This window comes from Tursiops truncatus, chromosome 1 (genome assembly GCF_011762595.2).
Source record: "Tursiops truncatus isolate mTurTru1 chromosome 1, mTurTru1.mat.Y, whole genome shotgun sequence".
NCBI classification, from domain to species: Eukaryota; Metazoa; Chordata; class Mammalia; order Artiodactyla; family Delphinidae; genus Tursiops; species Tursiops truncatus.
In genome coordinates this window covers 168849538-168872227 of record NC_047034.1, presented here as the reverse complement: position 1 = coordinate 168872227, position 22690 = coordinate 168849538, and the positions used below count along the sequence as shown (strand labels likewise).

Below are 22690 nucleotides of genomic sequence, written 5' to 3'. Positions count from 1 at the left end.
TGAGACAATGCAGGTAAGCACCCTGTACACAGTAAATACCTAATAAATGGTAGCTGTTGTTATTGTTTATTGTTAGAATCATCACACCTCTGTTTCTGCTATAGGAAATCCTTTCCCCATCTAATTCATTCTCGTCACAGGCCCTGTCCACACTGCCTGCTGATCCAGCATTTTCCACCACGTTCTGTAACACTTCTTCACCACGTTCTGTAATTGTTCTGTAACAGTTATATCCAGGGCCACTACGCGGCATAACTTTGGGGGGCGCCCTTCACATCACGTCTTTATGATGCCGCCCCTGTAGTTGTGCGGTGCACAGCCTGTACAGCTGCATGTGGCAGACCTCATCGGATCTCCCAAGAGCAGAGAGAATAAGCTGCCTGTCCCACTTGTCCCTGCTCTGTAGGCGTGGCAGTGGTGCCTGTGGGCGAATGGGTCGGCAGACACCAGGCTTGTGAGGCTGGGGAGCGTGGCTGGGTGGGAGCCTCAGGCTCCACAGAGCTCCTGAGCCACCTGATGGGCAACCAGACCCTAAGCTCTGACCCGCAGCACAGGAGGCCCACGGCTGGTCTAGTCCTGGGGCTCTACACTGTGCTGGGTTGACTCTGCAGAGCTCTAGCCTTGCTTCCTTGGGGAGGGGACGGTGTCTTCTTACAATTCCCCTCCTTCCAGTACCAATGTCTTCAATTTAGGAAAGACAGTGGTGGAAATTCTGCATCTCCAGAGCTCATGTGAGGGACCCGGTGGAGTGGGGTAAGAGAGCACTGCATATAGAAATCTGGGAGAATGACTCTTCCGGGGTCAGTCCAGCCCTGGGCAGGACCCCTGTGTCTCGCTGGTACAGTCGGGGCAGCCCAGTGGGTTGGGGCCCACGCCATGGCTGCAGACAGGGGGGCTCTCAGCAGGGCTGGCAGCAGCAGGAAGAGAGGCCCCTTCAGACTGGTCCAGTCTCACTGGCACTTGGGCTTGGCTGGGGTCAAGAGATGTGGCTGCGCTGGGGGTGTCTCCCAAGGGGGATGTGGGACCTTGGGTTTGCCCATCCTGGTTGGTGGTCTTATCCGATGAGGAGGGCGCTGCTGCCTGGCGAGGCTCCTCTTGGGGCAGGCTGCCTGGGGCCAGCAAGAGCCCCTTCTCGTCCCAGCCTGGCTTGGTGTGGATGCCCACGGCCTTCAGGATGACGTCCATCTGCTTGGCGTAGTCCAAGTGGCCGCTGACCTGCAGGAGGACAGTGAGTGAGGACCACGGGTGGTGGGCAGACCCCAGTCCTCCCCAGGGCTCCTGGGCCTCTCCCTCCGCATCTTCACCAACCAGTCACCAATGCCATGACTCCAACCCTCAATGATTCTCAAGTCCAGAGTGGGTGGGAAGCCTCTGGGTTCAAAGCTGCTCTAAAATTTCTTAAATAAAGACGAAGGAAGCTTCTCTACAGAATCTGGGTCCTCTGGGGGCAGGAAAGACCCTCCTGTTATAGTTGGAGTGGAAGTTCCTGTTCTCTGCCTGCAGCTTTAGGCTACAGTGGAAGGGCTCTGTGGATCACCAGCTGTGGGACCTTGGACAAGCCCCTGTATGCCTCTGACCTCCATGTGCCTCAGCTGTAAAATGGGGACAGTAAGAGTAGTTACATCAGAGGGTTGTTGTGAGGGTTCCTCCAGGAAAAAGCCCCCAAATCTAAAATAGAACTATGGCTAGAAAGATTGCCAGGTACTTTCTACGATTCACTCTCCCCCTTTCCCTTAGTCATAAGAACTCCAGTTTATAGCTGGGTACGTTCTCCAGCCTCCCTTGTTGCTAAGTGTACTACGGTGATGAGTTCTGGCCAATGAGATGAAGCAGCAGTGTTATGTGGCGGTCCTTGGAATTCTCTTTAAAAGGGGGAGTGCTTCGCTTTTCCCCCTATTTCCTCTTTCTTGCTGGCTGGATTTCAGACAGGATGGCCAGAGCTGTGGCAGCCGCCATGAGCCACGAGTTGGCTCACTAAGGATGGCAGAATAGCAAAACAGGGAATTTCGGCCCCTGAAAGCTATGGAGCCACCAGCCCTGAACTGCCTCTTCTAGCCTTTGCCTATGGGACAGCATCACCGCTTGTGTGTTTAAGCCACTTCATCTGGGCCTTTATTATGGATGGAACCTTCACTAAGACAAGGGTCAAGAACTCAGAAGTGCCCACCCCCTTCTTGAGAGAAGAGAGACTCCCCTATTTTTGTGTTGGCATATATCAGCGACTGAAAAATAGGGGTGTGATTGGAGTGCCCGATGCCTAACTGTGAAAATGGACAATGGTCGACACACAGTAGGTCCTTAATACCTTGTAGGAAATGAGTTTATTGAATATACTCCTTTGACAGGTACTGGCTGCTAATTGGAGGTGAAGAAATTGAGGCAGAGAGGTAAAGTGACCTGCCCAAGGTCACCCAGGTGTCAGAGCTGGGGTCTGAATCCAGGCCTGTTCACTTCATAGAAAATCAGGTGTGTGGTGGGGAAGACTTTAAAAATCATTTTCATTTTACAGATGAGAAAAGAGAAACCCAGAGAGGGGTGGTGGTTTAGCTTAACGACACACAGCACTTGAGACACTGAGAGCAGAGGGCTTCGCTCAAATCTCCTCCCTGAGATGGAGGCTTGCACTCTCCCCAGCCAGTCTAGGGTGCCTGCTTTAGTGCCAAAGGCAAGCACAAGACAGAACAGTCCTTCAAGGCTGAAGAGGAAGGTTTTTGTCTAAAAAGGAGACAGGAAAGCACTGGGGAGGCTTGTGCTGGGGAGCTCAGGAAGCAACACAAAGGCTCGGCTGGTAACACCTGCATTTCCATTCGAATCACAAATCACACCGGGTTATTCCAATGACTTTGCAAGAACACAAAAGACAATTCCCTGTACAGTTTTGTTATCTTCTCATAACCTGCTTACTTCTTGTCCTTTTCTTTACAACCACTTCTAAAGAGTGTTCAGTGAAAACACACACATGTATACACATAGAAGAGGCTTTTCAGATCCCTGGGTTCAGGGTGGAGGTCAAGGTAGGGCAGCATCTTTCCATAGCGGGTGGACATTAGTGGCTGCATGGCGCTAGAAAGAACCTAAGTTTGGAATCAGAGACACGGGGGCTCCAGACTTGGCTCTGTCTCTTTCTAGTAACTGGGTGAGTCTGTACAACGTCCTGAGACCCAGCTTCCCTGTCTGTAAAATGAGGATCATGACACCTCATACCTTGAATGTCTGCTATGAGAGCTCCAAGGGCCTGGGACTTTGTGGGAACTATTCTGTTCCATATATGACCCCAAACACTTTTATAGGGACATTACACAATTAGGGTTAGTGATACCCATCGCATGGGGTTGGTGGGAAGAAATAATACAAACCACAAGGCACAGCACCTGGTACACAGTAGGTGCTCCATAAATATGAGTTCCTTTTAATTTAATTTTCTTGGAAGGAGGGATAGAAGGTAGGGAGTGAGCTAGGCAGATCCATTCAGGAACCCAAAACGGCTGCTGAAGCTCCAGCCATCACATCTGAATTTGGGCCAGCAGTAACCTAGACCCACAGGGACAAACAAGGATGACCTCCCTATACCTTTTTAATGTTGGTGAAGGGCTGGTACTCGGGCTGGGTGGAGGCAGGCAGGACAGGAAGGGAGGGAGGTGTTTATGGCTACTGGCTACAGCTGATTCCAGATGGAAATTCCACTGTGCAGCTGCCCTAGAATGCAGAGCTCTGGACCTTCTTGGCTACAGGTTGGTCCAGGTCTCAGCCAAGCCTCGTCCCTGACCTGCCAATTCTGCAAAGACCCAGAGGCAGAACTGGCTGGCAGAGTTCCAATTGCACAGGTAGCCAGAGGGGTGGGAGAGCAGGAGTGAAGTGGATGGGAAAAGCATCCCTTCTGAGCAGTGGAACATTCTGGCGTGGCTGATGCTGGATAAAGATTTCAGCCCAAGACCATCTCCCTGGCTGTCTAGACTGAAGTCTGCCACCTGTCCGGATATGCTGGATGTCCCTGGTGCTGAGAAGCCTCCCTGACCTTCCCACGCTGGTTACGGACCCTTCCTGGGGCTCCCCTGCAACAGCACTCACTACACACCATCGTCTTCATCTGCTTGCCTCTGTCTGTGTTCTGATAGACCGTGTGAGCTGAGGAAGTGCACACCTCTAACTCACCTCTACTCCCCACATACAGCCCTGTACGCTGTGGGTGCTCAGGGTAACCAGAGCCACACAGGATGAATGGGCCTCAGCGCTTCTGGTTTCCTGCCTTGCAAGACACCTTGACTTACCCAAACCAAAGCTGCTGCCACCTGTCTCTGCCTGGTCAACAATTCCCAAGCCTATCAGGCCTCCTGGGGTTCCTTTACCTCTTGGGCCTCAGTTTCCTCCTCTGTAAAATGGGGCTAATAAAGATACGTACACCATACACCATGTGGGCTGGCTGTGAGGATTCAATGAGACAATACACGTCACAGGCTTATTGGCCTAGAGTTGGAGGTCACTGACTGGAAGCCACAGAGATGCGTGAATGCAGACAGTGTGAACGCACTGGTTAAGAGCCCAGGCTCTGAGGTAGGTTCCCTAGTTCATCTGGCTCTGCCACTCACATGCAGTGTCCCTTCCTGCGGCCTCAGTTTCTATACCTGTACAATGGGGTTATTATCCCTACTTCATGGGACAGCTACGGGGATCAAGTGACATAAGGTCTGGAAACCATGCAGACACTGACTATTGTTGTTATTATTGTTATTATTCCTGAATGTCTATTGTGTGCCAAGCCCTGTGCTAAGCTCGAGAAGCCAGCTGGCGTTCTTTTGGGACACCAAGACTCCAGAGACCCTGGGCTCTGGAGAAACCTCGTGACGTGGCCCCCGGGGTGGCAGAAACCCCCATGCGCTGCAACCCAGTCCCCACACAGGAGAGCCTGAAAGGTGGGCAGGCAGCCTGGCCTTTGTCTGCTCCGTTCACCAGAGATGCCCTCTGCCTGCGACAGGACCTGCCCCTGGCTCACTCCTGCTCAGGCTTGTCCTGAGATCAGGAGCCGCCGCAGACCACGTTTGTGTCCCGTGGCTGACGCTGGGATGAGGCTCAGAGGGCCCTGCCCACGTCAGCCCGGCAGGGAGAAGGAAATTCTCCTGTAGAAGGTCCTGTAGGTTTCTGCTCCGAGCACAGGGCAGCCAGTGCTTCGCAACAGCAGTCACGAGGACTCTTTTGCCAGCAACCTCTCTTCCAGCAAGAATTTTCAAGGAAAAGAGGAGGGCAGCACAAAGGCAATGCTAATTACCTCTAATTACCCAGAAGAGGAAAGCACTGCTTTTTGTGATGTGCTCCTAATGCGATAAAGAGCTATTGTTAGGCAGGAGCTGGGAAGCTGCCGTGAAGGCAGTCTTTGAGTGGGGAGAGGAGTCTCTGAAGCTGTGGTCCCAGAGGCAGAACTGAAGGTGGACACAGGGGCAGGAGACGCAGGAACCAGCATTAAACGAGGGCCTACTGTGCACCAACCATATCGCATGTGCCCTGGAAGACAGGTGATATCTCTTGTTTCTAGGATGAGGAAATCGAGGCACAGAGAGGTTCAGTCACTGGCCTAAGGCCACACAGCCAGTATACCAGTGGCAGAGCCTGGATTCTAAGCCAGGCCTCTCCGGCACCAAAGGCTGTGCTCTTCCCACTGTATCCCATTCAGGGGCTTCCCAGGGCAGAAACTGTCTTTCAGGGGCTTTGTAGCATTTAAAGGAAATTTTCATTTGAAAGGAACATTCAGCCATTCCTTTTCACATTTGATTCTTGTGGCAGAGGAAGACCCCTGGAGTGGTGAGGCATCAAGTCACTTCTCCCCTTCACCCCATCAGGGTACAGGGACCCTCAAACAGGACAGAGACCCCTGGACATGGGCCAGGAGGCATCACTGAGTCCTGCTGTTTCCTGGTCTTGTTACCCAGCTTTCCTCACTCCTACAGGGAGGTGTACAGCACAGGCTCTGGACCTGGTTTCAGAGACCAGATCTATGACTCTCTGGCTACACTGAACCTATTCTCTCAAGCCTCAGTTTTCCAGTCTGTGACTTGGGGATGCCCAATACCCACTGTACGGGATTGCTGTGAGACTGACATCACGTGAAGCAAGTCTATCAGGGATAAAGATGATCTAAGGAGATGGCTCTAGGGCTTGAAGTTCACGTCTGTCCTGGGAAGACTGCCTCCTGAATTAGGAGTGATAAGTTTCATGGGTGGATGAGTCTAGAAACTCTTCTTATTCTTGGACCAATACCAGCCCCCAAAGCTGCCGGTCAGGAAGACACGGGACTGCTTCACTCGTGTTGTCTGGTGGGTCAGGACTTGTGAGCTAGGGCCCTGGGAGTCTGGGGGAGTGAAGATATAAGCCAGGACAAATTGGCCCCAGTGACATGGTGGCAGGCTGGGTGGGAGGCCCAGGGGACCTCGGGGCAAGGTCACGGCCCACGAGCTTCAGTGGTAGCAGTGCCTGATAACGTTCTGGTTTTAAGTTTTTGCGCTAGAATCCCCCTGTGCTCTCTTCAACCCTCAGTCAAGTTTCAATAAGCGTGCAACCCAGCATTGGCTGTGCTGGTGGGGGTGGGTCAGGGTGCCCGGCTTCCCCTACGACGAGGTGCAGTGTGTGTGCGTGTGTGTGTGCGTGTGTGCGTGCGTGCGTGCGTGCATGTGTGTGTGTGTGTGCGTGTGTGTGTCGCCGGGCCAGGCTGCTGTTGAAGCTGAAGGGAGAAGCCAGGGTCCTCCGGGGTGCCCCTCCCCAGGGGAGTTTTCAGATGCCCAGGGAGGGGCCTGGACTGTCTGCTCTCAGGTAGGATGGTGCGGCTGGCTCAAATTACTGATGTGGTACCTGGGGAAACTGGGTTACGCTCAGGAAATGCTTGGTACTTGATAAACGGCAGCCGGCAATGTAATCATTGGAAAACAAAGTTCCTGTTCTCGTGAACCTTGCAACCCGGGAATTTTCACTGGCTGAGTTTGCCTGGGGACATAACTGCAGCTCAGTATATCCTCATCCTCCTGGCAGCTGGCACCTCTGCCACTGGTTCTCACATCTACCCAACGGGGGCGATGCCCACTGGCTTCAGTCCTGCTCAGCCCTGTCCCTGCTCTGTGACCCTGGGCAAGTCCCTCAGCCTCTCAAAGCCTCAGGGTCCTCATCTGTACAGTGGGGATATGGATACTGCAAAAGGTATGAAGCTATTATTAACTCCCTATGACAGACATGTGGTGGGTGGACGAGGTTCCTTCAAGCCCAAAAGATGGCTCTAGAAACTCAAATTAGGTTTGTGTAGCTGCTGGGGTGGGCTCCCTCGCATTGCATTCCATTCCCAGCAAGAATTCTTTTCATTGTCTGCCCTGCCTAGTCTGAGATATGTAAGAATCTTTGGGGAGTATGTTTAAAATGCAGACTTTCAGGCTTCACCTCCTAGAGACTGATTTAGGAGGTCTGGGCAGTGGGGCTCTGGGATCTGCATTTTAAATAAACTCTCCAGGTGATTCCAAGGTGGGGGACCTGGGAACACACTTTCCCTGCTCTGTATTCCACGGTTTCACAGCCTGGAAATTGGGTGCTTCTGCTCTGGTCCATCCTGAATGCCTCCACTTGTGTCCTCTGGTTGTTTTGGTTACTTCCAGGAGAAATAGACTGTCCTGACCAGTAATGTCGGCTGGGGGAGTGAGTGGGGGCGGTGGGAGGAGGAGTGGGGAGGCGTAGTGGGAGGGCAGTAATATAGGGGCAAGAGCATGGGCTCTGGAGGTTCAAATCCAGGCTATTAGTTGCTAGTTGTGTGATGGGAACTTTTCTAAGTCTCAGTTTCCTAATCTGTGAAATGGGGATAATAGTGCCTGCCCCAGAGGCCTGGGGACAATGCCCCAGCACAAGGATGGTGCCCGTGAACAGGAGTTACCTCTTCCCAAGTGAATTCTCATGACCTCCCTCCTCTGGGGTGGACTGAGCCCGGGCCAGTGTCCCTGGGACCTGGGTTGCTGGGCTGGAGTAACGAAGTGCCTAGCCCTCCAGCCCCGGGAGGGACAGGTGGTACTCACCATGGAGGACAGGTCCACGTTCTCCACCCTCTTGTCCTGCAGCAGCACGGGCTGTAGGCCGGCCACTCGGAGCTTCACGGAGGACGTGCGGTAGACAAAGCCCAAGAGCCAGTCCCCACTGTGGGCAGAGAGGACGGAGTGAGAAGGGGCGGACGTCAGCCTCGGAGGGCCCTGCCTCGCCCCGGGGGAGCCTGGTGGGACGGGAGCTTCTGTGGGAGACCAGGGCCCCGCTGCACCCGTGTATGATGGTGGGAGCTGCAGCCACTAGCATTTCGGGAGCATTGCCCAGGGCGTGGCAGCTCCAGGGAGGCTGCTTTGCTTCCTGCTGGGCCCCCAGAGCAGAGAACAGCGCTGGCCTGGTGGGCAGTAGACGAATATCTGTTGAGTGAGTGACTGAGGAAGCTGGATGAAGTTCTCCACAGTCTGCATGTGGCTGGGTGAGCTGCTCTCAGCTGGGGAGGGTTTCCAGTTCCCAGGGTGGGGGGTGGAGGCTGGTCCAGGGCTCCCTGGGAGACGAAAGAGAGGCAGCAGGGCGTCTGCCTGGGGGGAGAGGATCACGGGGAGCTGGGGCCACCGTGCTCTGTGGCTTGGAACTCTGGGTCTGGGACCCCATCTCTCTTTGAGCTGGAGGGACCAGCTGTGCTTTCTGAGACAGGCCTGGCCCAGCCTGCAGCTCTCCCTGCCCTCAGCCACCTAGGAGGTGAGCGCCGCCCCCCGGGGCAGGTCACAGCCCTGGAACACTCCTCCACTCTCATGGCTGCTGTGAACACCATGCCCTGCCCCCTATCCAGACATAAACCCTGCACTCTGGCAAGGAGATAACCCCGGACACTCTGTGGCCTGATTCTTCAGGTACACCGAGCACTGTCCACGGGAGACGTGGTCTGTGGGGTCCACGGGACAGCCTTGCCCCTCGAACCCCTGTGCCCTGTCCGGGGTGAAGCTGGGCCCCTCCCTCAGCAAGTCCATGTACGTGGACGCCTCTGTTCCCCCTCTGCCTCCAGGGCTGAGACCCCACTTAGCACACTGGGCGTCTTTTGTTTAGACCGAGTCCAACTCCGGTTGCAGGGCCATTTGAGCCCATCGTTTTTGTGCGCTTGTGTGAAAGAAGGGCCCTCTGTCCCCGCGTGTGCAGGGGAATGTGCTGAGGGTCAGGAGTCCCCAGCCTGCCCGCGTGACCCTCTGTGCCCACAGGCGAGGCCCCAAAGCTGTCTGGGACCCAGGGTGCTGTGGGCTCTCCAGGCCTGACCCTCTGGGATCTCTGGCCACAGGGGTGCCCGCGTGGTTACCACCCTGGAAGCCTCTAGAAGGCTGGGGTCCAGAACTGAGGGGCTCTCAACAGACCTTCCTGCTGTGCCCCACCCTGAGCTCATCAGCCTTGACTCCTCTGAATCGTCCACCAGGTCCCTCGAGCAGAAGCCAGCAAAGCCATGTCCTAGGCCTCCCTTCCCGCCATGGCCAACTTATCACGGAATCCTGCAGATTTGTACTACCTGCCCCTACTCCCCACTCCCCCCAAACCCATCCCTTCTGTTCCAGCCCTGAGATCAGGCAACTCCCCGCCCAGCCCCCCACGGACAAAAGGAACGGCCTCCTCCTCGCTCCTGGCCTCACCTCTCTCCAGCCACTGGGGTCTTCAACTCTCATCCGACCATGGCCCTCTCCTCTCAGAAGCCAACCTTGACTCTCCACTACCCACAGGCCTTCTCTTCTAGAAAATTCCCTAACTGCCAGAGAGCAATGTTTGCACGTCGCAATGGTTACCCTAATATTGAAGGCCCAAGAAACACTGTCCCTCAGAATGATGGCTAAGGGGAGAAGAAAGGAGACTGACTCAAGTTGTTTTATTAACTAATCGTGAGACTTACATGCATCCAATATGGGGTGTGAGGGAGGCCCCTATACGGTTCTGACATAGAAAGCAAAGGAGCAAAGTCAGGATTGTTCCTTCCCAATGATCCGTCTTAAACATGACAACACTCTACTTACAATGTTAAATGTACTTATTCATACACATGTAGGGGCAGGACAGGAACGTGTTAGAAGGTTCCGCATCCTCAAAACTGTGCTCAGCAAACCACAGGGCCTTTGCTGGCATTCCAGACCCTCTGCGCCCAGCATCTGTCTCTTTTGCCTGGGGTGGGCCACGAGCCCACCCTCGGGACCACCCAGAGCCAGTCCCACCCTGTCAGTTACCAGCTGTGTGACCTTGGGCAAGTTGCTTGACCCCTCTGAGCCTCAGTCTCCTCGCTGTAACCTACCTTCCGGGGCGGGCAGGAGCGTGCACAGAGATGGCACGTCGTGTACCCAGTGCTCACACACGTGAGCGCTCAGGAGGTACCGGGTACGATGATACCTCCCGCTCTGGGCCTTCGTGGGCAGTGTGGCCTCTCTCCTGCTCCGCCTACTCTTCCAGGCTCTGATGGGCTCCTATCCATCTTTTCAAAATTCAGCTTGCATGCCACCTCTCCAGGGAGTGCCCCTGAGCCCTTCCACTTGATAGTATTAATCCTTTGTACCTCACGTGACTGGTGTATGCTCCTCTTGTGACCTTTGTTACATGTCCTCCGTGTGTCCGTTCCTGGGTCTTTTCTTTTTCCGGGCAGAGAGCTTGTTGAGGGCAGGACTGTGCCTTAGTGCTGCAATCCTGTATCCTGAGCAGAATCGGGAACTCCCTTGGGGGTGGGAGGTGGGTGCAGTGCCCAGCAAGCCAGGCGTCGATGGCCCTCCAGGCCAGGCGGATGCATACAACTGAACCTTGATTCACACCGCATGACCTGGTGAAGGGTGTGCCGTGGCTGCTGACAGGCCTGGAACCACTTGTGGGCAGGGGGTCCTCCCCGCTCCTTCTATCATTATCCCCACACGGTACTGGAGCAGACACCACACAGGGAGTCCCCCGGGGGCTCAGAACAAAACCCTCTCATTGCAGATATCCCAACTATCAGGGAGACAGTCTCACCTGAGTTCACATCCTGGCTCTGCTGTGTGACCTTGGTGAGGCACTTGACCCTCTCTGAGCTTCAGTTTCCTCACAGTATAATAGGGAACAGAATCACTTGCCCGGTTGGCTTCCAGGGGGTTCGTGAAAGCCCAAGCAAGTTAACAAACTTGCAAAGAGCTTTATTAATGTACATGATAAATTTATAAACGTATATAGTTTGGGAGTGTTGGCCTGAAGCTCCCCCCAGCCCCTCATTCCACTCCCAGTCTTTAAGTAGGTTTACGGCAACTAAAACACTTTTGGGGGCCAAGAATATGAATTCCTGGTCAGTGCTTAATTTAATCAAAAAATTACAGTTATTGTTTTGGTCTGTGCATTCCTTCCCTCTTCTCTCCTTCTTCCTCCTCTCCCCCTCCTCCTTTTTCTCTCCAGAGAGATGGCTCAGGATCTCACAAAATAATGGAAAACCAAACTTATTAGCCTCAGGTTCTCAACGGAACAGATGGGTTTAATAAGATTCTGCTGCTTTCATATTGCACACATGCAATTTTAATTCTTTCCCTTTGCTGTTTATGAAAGCATCAAAAAAATCGTGTGCTGCGAATATGCCCAGTAATAATAATTATAACCGCTATCGCTTACTGGGCGCGTATAAAGCGCCAGCCTTCATCTTACATAATCTCATTTAATCTCCCCAGAAGCCCTGTGCAGGAGGGACTGTTATTCCCATCTTACAGGCAGGAATACTGAGCTTCAGATTGGTTTGTCCAAAGCCACCTGAGTGGTAAGTGGTGGAGCCAGGATTTTAACTGAGGGCTGTCTGCCATCAATGTGGTGGCCATTCCTTCTCTTTTCTTGTTTTTAATTAATTAATTAATTAATTTTAAAAGATTTTTATTGCAGCAGAGTTGATTTACAATTTGTGTCAGTTTCTGCTGTACGGCAAAGTGAATCAGTTACACATATACGTGTATCCACTCTTTTTTAGATTCTTCTCCCATACAGGCCGTTACAGAGTATTGAGTAGAGTTCCCTGTGCTATACAGGAGGTCCTTATTAGTTACCTATTTTATCTAGGGTAGTGTGTATATGTCAATCCTAATCTCCCAATTTATCCCTCCCCCCACCCCTTACCCGCTGGTAACCGTAAGTTTATTTTCTACATCTGTAACTCTATTTCTGTGTTGTAGATAAATTCATTTGTACCCCTTTTTTAGATTCCACATATAAGCAATATCTTCATTCAGTATGACAATCTCTAGGTCCATCTATGTTGCTGCAAATGGCTTTACTTCATTCTTTTTTATGGATGAGTAATACTCCATTGTATATATGTACCACATCTTCTTTATCCATTCTTCTGTTGATGAACATTTAGGTTGCTTCCATGTCCTGGCTATTGTAAATAGTGCTGCTATGGACATTAGGATGCTCTTTTCTTATTTTTTAAACTGTCCTTACTTAAAAAATTAAAGTCTCTTTTATTAATAAATATATATATATATACACACACATATATAACTGAATCACTTTGCTGTATACCTGAAACTAACACAATGTTGTAAATCAACTACATACCAATGAAAAAAAAGTCTCTTTTAAGCCCTACCTCCAATCCCTGTCCACTCTTTAGGGGTGACCACTGTTATTAATTTCTCATGGTCCCTCTGGACCTGCCTGTCCATTTTCAGACATACAGATACATATATGCACACGCAGAAACGTTTTCCTTCGTAAATGGGATCATAGTACGTATTGTCGCACTTGCTTTTTTCCCCTTAACTGTTCCCCTCTTTGCGGTCATTCAGGTTGTTTTAAATTTTTAATTATAAATGAAGCTGCAAGGATCCCCTTTGTGCCTCCATGTATCTAGTACAGCAGGATCCCAGAAGTCAGGATCTGTGGGATCAGAAGATCCGGCACATTAAAAATTTGGATAGATATTGCCAACTATCCTCCACTGAATCAGCTGCCACCGACAGGGTGTGACGGCGCCCATTTCTCCACATCTTCACCAACACGGAATGTTATTCATGTGTCAGATGTTCGATAATGTGGCGGATGATAAATAGTATTTTACCGATTTTAGTTTGCATTTATTTCACTAATAATGAGGTTGAGTACATTTTCAAAAGTTTATTGACTGTATTTATTCCATGTTTATGTGTAGATATCCTTTGGCCATTTTCTTTCTTTTTATTTTTTTATTTTTTAGGCTGCACCATGAGGCACGTGGGATCTTAGTTCCCTGACCAGGGTTTGAACCGGTGCTCCCTGCACTGGGAACATGGAATCTTAACCACTGGACTGCCAGGAAAGTCCCTGGCCATTTTCTAATCTTTGTTTATTTATTTATTTTTGGCTGTGCCAGGTCTTCGTTGCAGCATGTGGAATCTTGAGCTGTGGCGTGCAGACTTCTTAGTTGCAGCATGCATGTGGGATCTAGCTCCCCGACCAGGGATTGAACCTGGGCCCCCTGCATTGGGAGCTCGGGGAGTCCTAACCGCTTGACCCCCAGGGAAGTCCCTCTGGCCATTTTTCTTATTAGATTTTTTTTTCTTATTGATTTGCATGAGCTCTTTGTCTTTGTTTCTTTGTTCTTTCTACCATATCCTGATTCTAAGAACTCAGCTTAGAATATGAGTGATAAAGCCATACTGATTGGCTGAACTCCCGTGTCCCGGTTAACGCCCTCTATCCAAGGCTAAAGACGATCTTTATCTTTAGCTCTGAACTAGACACGGGCTAAATTATCAAAATGATAAAGACTTTCCAAATCTCTTCTATTCACTTGCAGGTTCTACTTGGGATGGCTGGGCTTAGATCAAAATTAAAGTTAACTGGCCTTGTGACTTAACTTCTCTGGGCCTCAGTTTCCTCACTTGTAAGATGGGCTTAATAATACAAACCCCTTAGGGTTTGGGGCACGATTAACGGAGAAAATGACAACAGAGACAGGATCTGGCAGGTGGTAAGAGTCTAATACTTGTCATATCCACTCCCCCATCACTGCATTATTGCATTTTTCATGGTTTTTTTTTTGAATAACTGTCTGTTTCCATATGTGTCTTTTCTGCTAGACGTGAACTCCTCTTGTTCATCTTTGTAGCCCCACGTCCAGCAGGACGTCTTGGGCATGTATGTGGGATGATTCTGAGTTGCCCTTAACCTCAGGCTGGAGCCTCTCCCTCCTCCCACCCTGACCCATATTCCTTAGAATCAGGAACCCAGCACTCCCTCTTTCTCTAGGCTTTGCCTTTCAAATGAGCTCACCTGTCCTTCTGGCTTCAGCCGAAGCTGACCTCCCACTGGCCCTCGCTCCAGTTTGCATCTCTCTCAGTTCCAGCGCTGCATCTCCAGCCGCCCTGCTGGACACTTCATGTTCATAGCCCCGTGAGTCAGCCGTTTCCCCAAGTCTCACCTCCTGTCGCTAAATAAGTGTGCACCACACTTGGGGAAAAGCCTTTGGTTTCAGAGCTTCTGGATTTGGGTGTCGCAGACAAGCCCGGAGCTGCCTGTTTCCTGCCTATTTGCACTGCTGCGTGCGAGGTTGCACAGGGCCAGGTGGGGGCTTGTTCCTGTTGAGGTTCCAGCTAGTGCCTGGCGCGAGGTTGGCGCTTCGATGCTGCTGCTGCCGAACGGTAACACCATCTGTCACTCACGGAGCAGGCACCCACCATGGGCAACTCTGTAAATCGCTGGACTATCATCATAACCCTGGGGGGAGTCACTACTATTATCCCCCCTTCACTGATGGAGAAACTGAGGCCGATGTTAAGACCCAGGGCTGTGCGATTCCAAATCCCTGTTCTCGTGTTTACGCTGTCACCTCGCTCCTTTGCCTCATCTGGAGGCTGAAGGGCCCGGGCATCCTCTCAGGCCAATCTCCTGAGGTCTCAGCGGGGGCCTTCATCTTCTCTTCTTCCCCAGAGTCGAGGGCACGGCTTTGGCTGAAACCTCTCAAGTCCTCCTCAAAGCCAAGCCCAGGGATGCCTCCTTTCCAGCCCCACAGCTGTCAGTCTTCACAGCCCCCCTCTCTTGCAGGAGGGTCTGTCGTGTGGTGTGGGTGCTGGCTCCCCCATGGCTGTCAGCCCTGCCCCAAGACACTGCTCTGAAAGCTCAGCCTGGACGCTCCCCACTCCCTTCCTGCGCTGCCGGATAACCCACACGCGAGCTCCTCAGTCGGCGTTCAGAGACCCCCCATCTTTGCTTTTCAGTCTCATCCCACTCACCCTCTTCCCCCAGATCACGGTGACCAGCCTGGCCTCTCGTGTCATCCTGTAAACTGGTCTCAGGCCCGACACAGGGAAACCTTTCTTAGGATCTGTCCCTGCTGCCCATCATCCTATGGGGATAGATGCTGCCCAGGTCAGAACACCTGGCCCGGGCCTTGCTTCTAGTAGGGCTGGTGTCCTACCGGCCCCTGGGATCCTCCAGGACAAGGGCCTGGCCTCCAATATCTGTGTCCTGGGCACAGGGCCTGAACACACTAGGTGCTCAGTAAGCACTGTCACCTCCTCACAGGCACAGGGTTTGGACAGACCTGCAGTAGCCATTGACGATCCTTCCAGATACCACCTTCCGGAAAGGCTCCCAGTGCTTGGCTTCTCCCTCCACGGGCGCGCCCAGCAGGACAACGTCCTCGATGATCCCTTGGCAATCTGGAGAGAGACCCCGGAAATGACTGTCAGCACCCCTGGCCACAGCGGGTCCTGAGAGCGACTCTCCAATGGTGGTGGAGGAAATGGATGTCACGTACACGCGCACACACGTGCATATGCACACCCACACTCATGCAGACATGCACACATATGCTCAGGCACCTGCGCAAACACAGTCGTGCACACAGACACACACACGCCCACACAGTACGGTGGCTTCCATTTACTGAGTTCCAGGACCTCCAGCACCCAATCTATTCCTGCAATGCATCATCATCCCCATTTCACAGTTAAGGAAAACCAAAGACATTTTCAAGATCACATGGCCAGTAAGTGGCACGGCCCAAATCGGGACCCAGGTCTATCTCCCCCTCCATGAAGCTCACAACTGGCCGTGGACTCAGATGGTGTCTCCCTTTAGAAGGGACTGATGGCCCCTAGCGCATTGCACGTGCCGGGCAGGAGACACCACAGCCTTCTTCTGCAACAGGTTCTCGGGGGTCTGTACAGCCTGGCGGGAAGGTGGGAGTGGAGAGGAGAGGGGGGCTCAGGATCCTGGGACACGAAGTCCACGCAGCAGCTGCAATGACCTAGTGGTTCAGAGTATTTTAGGCCAGGGCTCCTCTGAGCGCAGCTCATGGATGAGGGCTGGCCCGTGGGCTGTCTGTCTTATAAGTATAGATCAGCAAAGCAGCGTTTCTTTGATCATCTTGCAGACTGGAAACCAACAGCTCACACATGGGAGTGCAGACCGCACTTTGAGAAGCACTGCTCTAGACCCCTGGAGGTGCACGTGCACCTCCACCCCCAGTCACCCCTTGACCCGGCTCTATTTTTCCTCTTGTCACACCTCACTTGTTTACGTCTGTCTCCTCCTCTAATATCTGGGTTCAGGGAGGGCGGGGCTCCGGCTGCCTTGGTCACAGCTGTATAGGACACTGCCTAGTCTATAATTGGGGCTCAGTAAAGGTGTGAATGAATGAATGAGTAAATACATTGCCATCCCCTGGGACAGCCAGGATATGTGCTTTGCAGTTGCAAAGCCCTGGGTTCAAATCCCGGCTCAGTGACTTCTGAGACAAGTCACTTAACTTCTCTGAGCCTACAGGTGGCTATGGTACTGCCTTCGTGGTCTTTATGGGGATGAAATCATGGTGGGGAAAACCCCAGCGTAGTGAACACACAGTGGAAGTCAGTGTCTCCCCGCCCCGTTCCCTGTCCTGTGCCCCTGCCTCTCCGCAGGTTCTGAGCCCCCCCAAGTTTGGGGAGTAGCATAATCCGTGTCATTCCTGGGGAGTGGGCCCCGGAGGGACAGCTCAGCCAGTCCCACCACTCTCTCTTGCTGAGGGACACAGGACAGGTGGCTTCCTCTCTCTGGGCTCCGGTTTCTAACCAGAGTGCGTCTAAATGTTTTCCACTTGGGCTGTTGTGTCAGAGTTTGTCTGAGTAAACGGTTCCAGGCTAACAGGAGTTTGAGAACCCCTGTGCTCCTCTCTGGCCCTGAGTTATAAGATTCCAGGGCACAGAATTCTGATTTCACTCCTCTGTTTCCAGGGATAGGATAATCTGGCAGCAGGATGGAAAACTTCAGGAAGCTGGTAGTTTGTGTTGAATTGCAAGGATGACTCAGATACTGTTTGATGTAAGGGCTGTTTCAGGTGCTTATGCTGTTGGCAAGGCTGTAGCTCTGATTCTGACCCCTTCTCTCGGCAGATGAGGAAACACGGAGTCTCAGAGGGGGTGGGGCATGCCCACGGTCACACAGGTAGTGGGAATACAGCCGGGCCCAGAACCCGGCACGGGGAGCTGTCGGGGCCTGGGGCCATTCTCTCTGCTGTGTACGGGTAACAACTCAAAGCACAGCGATCGCAGGTGGGTTACCATTGCTCCCACGGTGCCAAACGGCTGTGGGCCCAGGGTCAACGACTGAGCTTAGCAGCTCTCTCTGGACGCCGGCCACTCAAGGCACCTGCCCTGTCCCCCAGAATCTCTCCATCTGAGGAGCTGGGGCAGCTTCGCAGCCCTGGGTGCCGACGCCTGGAGGGCTGGGACCTCCTTGTGGCCGGCAGGGGAACTGCAGCATTCCCTATCAGGTTACCCTGAGCAACTGTCAGGATCCTGTGACTAGCCATCAGACAGGTGTTATGAAAAGCAAACAAAGGTAGGTGTCTTTTGCTGCGCTGAGACTAGTAGCTGAATCTCACAAAACAGTCCAGAACACAGTCAAACCAAGTCAGCGTAGGTGGCGAGCTGGAAACTCATTTACCTATCTCTGAAGCCTGGCTTTAAACTGCCTTTCTAGACCTCTTCCCCTTTATCCTCAGACTGCTGCCACAGTCAGATGTGCCTGTCTTATGTTTTAAAAGATGATTTGCTCTCTAGGAAGTTGCATACCTAGAGAGAAGCCACGTGGCAGGCTCTTGGTAATGCACAGGTGTTAGCTTAAAGAAAGTTGGTGAGAATCATTTTAGACCCACCCAAGGGAGAATCCTGTACTGTTCCCGGAATGAGACGGTCCAGGAGGGGAAACCTGAGTTAGGAAAACTGGCTGCTGAAGTAGATGCTGGAGAAAAAAATGTCAAAATTCACTGTTTGGTCCAAAACCTTATAATACCAGAAGATCTCAGCCTTCCAGGTAAAATACAGAGAATCCTCACTCAGGTACCACTTTTAGTGTCAAGCAGTCCCCCTGCATGGGCACAGATGATCCGTCACATCATGACATGAGTTCAGCGCAGAATACCCCCGCTTTTCAAGACCAACGCAAGAAACTGGCATTTAACATTTTAATAATAACGAACATAAGATGACCTCACTGTCTTTTTCCTGCAGGGACCACGAATGTTTGCTGAAACATGTTGGGATGTATTCCTATATTGCTACCACCAACTTTTCTTCTTGTGAATTTTTAAGGTGTTAAGATATAGTTCCATAGTTTTATAAATAGTCAGGGATCCAAGGTGCACCAGTCACCTTCAAGTTCAGGACTCAAGTTCAGGTTCAGCTTTTGAGCTTGGATTGCTCATGTTTTAAACAGTCTTGCGTATGTTATTAATATAGTACTTTTACTGTTGAAGCTGGAGGCCTTTCATTCTTATGCCTTTGGCATTAACGAGGCTCCATCCCTGGGGCAATTCAGAAGAAAAGCTTTATTAGTCCTGTCTTTATCCCTCCACTTTCAGTCCTTTTTTTCATGCCCGTATGGTGAGAAACATTACCTTCCCACACTGTCTTTGCTCTTACCTCTTAGTTTCATTCCTTTTTTTTTTTTTTGGCCACACCCCATGGCTTGTGGGATCTTAGTTCCTGACCAGGGATTGAACCTGGGACCACGGCAGTGAAAGCACTGAGTCCTAACCACTGGACTGCCAGGGAAGTCCCTCTTTTTTTTATTCTTAACACAGGACCCAAAGAGATCCCTTTAAAATTTGAGTCATAGGCATGAGGTGCCTTTTGGGGGTGCTGGGGAGGTCCTACAGCTGGGTCGTGGTGACGGTTTGTACAACTCTGCACATTCGCTAATAATCACTGAATTGTACACTTAAAATGGGGGGATTGTGTCATATGTAAATGACACTGCAGGAAAGTCAGATCATTTCACTCCTGTGCTCAAAACTCTCCTGTGGGATCCATCTCTTGTGGAGTCAGAGTTAAAGTCATTTCAACAGCCCTCGAAGCCCTGCGTGACCTTCCCCACACTTTCCCCTTGCTCACTCTCTTCCAGTCACACTGGCCTTGCTGTTCCAGAACATGCCAGGCCTTTCCCTTGCTGATCTCTCCTCCTGATACACTTCCTTCCAACATCCACAAGCCTCACCCCCGACCTGATCCTTCATCTCTTTGCTGAACTGCCACCCTCCAAAGGGAGGAAGATGCAACCTCCCACCCCTACCAGGTGCCCCATCTCCCTTCTCTGATGTATTTTTCTCCACAGCACTTGAGACCATCTGACTTACTGCCTATTTTACTTTCACAGTCTCTCCTATGATCTGTCTCCTACTACACGTGAGCTCCTCAAGGGCTGAGCCAGGGAATCCCCAGTGCCTAGAACAGCAGCTGGCACAGATGCTCTGCTCAGTAAGTATTTGTGGGATGAATGAAAGCAAGCTATGGGACTCAGCAACCCTTCCTGTTGAGAATACATGCAAAAAGTTTATTTTTTTAATTTTTAAAATTTTCCTCCCGGTATAACTTCTTCCGAGAGGCTCTAGTTGAGGATCTCTGTAGACTGGATAAAAGCAAATGAAGAGAGCTGACTTGGCTGAAAGTAAATGGAAGAGTATTTAACCAGGGTTCTCAGCTCTTCAATTGCTGGTTTCCAGAGCTCTGCTCCAGGGGAACAGATGCTACTGTGACTGACTGCGGTCTGCAGTGGGCAAGAATAATGATCGGTCCTTCCAAAGCTGACTCTGCCTCAGTCTCCTCTGCTGGTTCCGACAATGTGACCCAGAGGCACATGGTGACCCTCCCAAGAAGCACCTGACATCACCTGTATTAACAAAAATCCCTTAGGCTTGGCCTACATAATAAGAAGGCTCAGGGTCTCCAGACGCTTCAGATGATTCATGGTACAGCTCAGGGTGCCCCATCGTTGGGGACAAAGACCCAGCAACTTCGAGGGCCTAAGAAACTACACAATTGTGAACTGCTGTCGTCCAATTAAATGTCTCCCGTCTCACACAGCAGGTGTCATGATTCTAAGACTGTATCAGATGCTGTTGCAACTCACAGAATTCCTGGATTCCGGTAGTTTGTGGTCATTACATACTTTTTCCACCAGGAGATGCTGAAAGTGGGATGACTGCCATAGGCAGGGCTGTGAAGTGTTTGCCTTTAGAAAGGGCTTAGGTTCAAAAAGGCTGGGAATCACCAGTCCAGGGGAAGCGGCTTGACCTTTGGCACAAGAGAAATCTGTGTTCAAATCTCGGTTGTACGTGAACTGAAGTCAGTTACTTAAATAATAACTTGCAGCCTCAGCTTCCTCATCTTTAAAGTGGAGATAATATAATAATACTGCTTTCCCAGGGCTGGCGTGAGGTTGTATGTTCGGGGCGGTGTCTGGCACACGGCTTGGTCCGTGGTGTCCACTGCTATTCCCGTGCAGATGATCAATCTGGCAACTAGGTAGAAATGGTGGGCATGAGGCACTGTCTTTGGAGATGGCTCAGCCGTTATAGTCACCGTGCCTGTTTCTAGCCAGCTGCTAATTGCAGGCACTATTTTAGGAGTTTGTTGTGGGGAGTGGTGATGCCAGGCATCTGGTAGCAGTGGACAGTAGCATCGGTCTCCTTCAGAGCACAGCCTCTGGAGAGAAGCAGCTGAAGAGCTGTAAACAATGGTTAAACACGTCCTCATTTACTTTAATTTTTTTTTTTTTTTTGGGCCGAGCCACACGGCTTGAGGGATCTTAGTTCCTTGACCAGGGATTGAACCCACACCCTCGGCAGTGAAAGCTCGGAGTCCTAACCACTGGACCGCCAGGGAATTCCCAAAATTAAAAAAAAAAAAAAAAAACTGTGGTGAAATACACCTAACATAAGCTTTTCCATCTGAACCATTTTTCAGTGTACAGTTCAGTAGCATTAAGTATAGTCACATGGTTGTGCAACCATCCTCACTTGCTTTTATCACTGAGAATTTAGATAAATCAGTTTCTATCTTGTCAGCTGCTCTTATCACTCCTTCAGCAGTTCACGCCAATTCCTGATATGACACTTTTACCACCTGGCGCTCCTGGCGGTCTGGAGATTGTCTTAGCTTTTCAAAAGAAAACCCAAGAGTTGAGAATAGGCTGTTCTTCACAACGGCAAGAGTCCCTTTACACTAGAGCCTTGGCCTTGAAAATCATATATAAACTGAGCTTTTGTTAAACTAAACATTCTTAAAATGTACCAAGTAGGGCCAGCTCTTTCAAAGCGTCCCACGGAGAATCCTTTTGTACAATGAGGGAGGACCAACTGTCACTGGGAACAACCAGTCCCAGCTTCCCCTCTGTCATTCTGTCCTCTCCATACAGTGGGCTTTCTGAAAGTGAGGCAGGCCCAGGCAGCGCTTTCCAGGTCTTTCCAAACACCCTCCTCTAGGAGTTACACAGAAATCTCATCAAACGGCCAGAAAGGCAACATCACAAACTCCCATAGGCCTATCACACTGTCAATAATGAGATTCTCCTGGGCTGCAAAGACCAAAGTTTGAGAAGCAAAAAGGAAGGATTTTCTCCCTCCTGGCGGGGGGTCATGTGTGCAGTGAGTGATAAGGTGGGAAACGAGGGAGGAAATGATCTCCCAACTGCGAGTCCAGAAAACAGACCTTGAAGTAAATGATATGAACTGCATCTAACACAAAACGAAATCCATTCCAAAGATACACATACGCCCGCATGATAAACACACAGACGTGGCCAAAGGGAGAGGGAGAGGGCAGGAGCCAGGCATAAAGGGAGATGAAGAGAGGCTCTGACTGTCCCCCACCCCTCGACGCCCCCAGTGGAATGAGGTTCACACTGGAAAGAATCGTTTAAGGGAGCCCGTTTGGATATATTATAAGGATTTGGGATGAATTCTTTATGGAAGGAGTAAGCCTTCATCTCTCCCTTTTGATTTCCATCCCTTTCATCTGGCAAAGTGGTAAGGCTGTTACTAGCATCCCGGGACCCACAAAATTAATCTGCATATGCCTGACCTCTCCTGGAGGTGTGTGGGGAGCGGTGGGCTAAAGCCGGGTCTGCCTGAGGACAAAGCAACTGATAGATGCAATTCCATGGAAGGGAAAGAAATCCCATCAAATGCGATGTCTGCTATCATGGAGATGAAAAGAGCCAGTTGACTGAATGACAGTCTGTTCTGCATTTCAGCTGGTATCTAAGTGACAGCCCAGAAATAGTTTTCAGCTAAGTGGGAGTTTAGGAATTCAAGGGTCAGGATGTTTAAATGTATCTGAGCTTAGTGACAAACTCTTTTGCCTTGGCTTTGTCCTTCAAACATCATGGACAGTAATGTTGGTCTAACTTCTTAGGGGCTGGGAATGAAATTGGAGAGAGAGATTTTGCT

General features: G+C 51.2%; 1 protein-coding gene across 10 annotated transcripts in view; it reads right to left on the bottom strand.

Moving 5' to 3' along the window:
• Positions 1 to 47: 47 nt before the first annotated feature.
• The window catches only part of TMCO4 (transmembrane and coiled-coil domains 4), a 93469-nt gene continuing 70826 nt past the window's right edge, over positions 48 to 22690 (bottom strand). For 9 of the 10 annotated variants that reach the window (XM_073794990.1, XM_033842107.2, XM_033842117.2 and 6 more), the window contains 3 exons: positions 15524 to 15641; positions 8037 to 8154; positions 48 to 1215 (listed from right to left, as the gene is read on the bottom strand). In XM_073794990.1, the coding sequence (XP_073651091.1) occupies positions 802 to 1215; positions 8037 to 8154; positions 15524 to 15641 (650 nt within the window). In that variant the 3' untranslated portion in view covers positions 48 to 801. Of the gene's footprint in view, positions 1216 to 8036; positions 8155 to 9904; positions 9946 to 15523; positions 15642 to 22690 lie in introns of those variants that run through there. The other variant, XM_033842123.2, reaches the window with a different exon arrangement.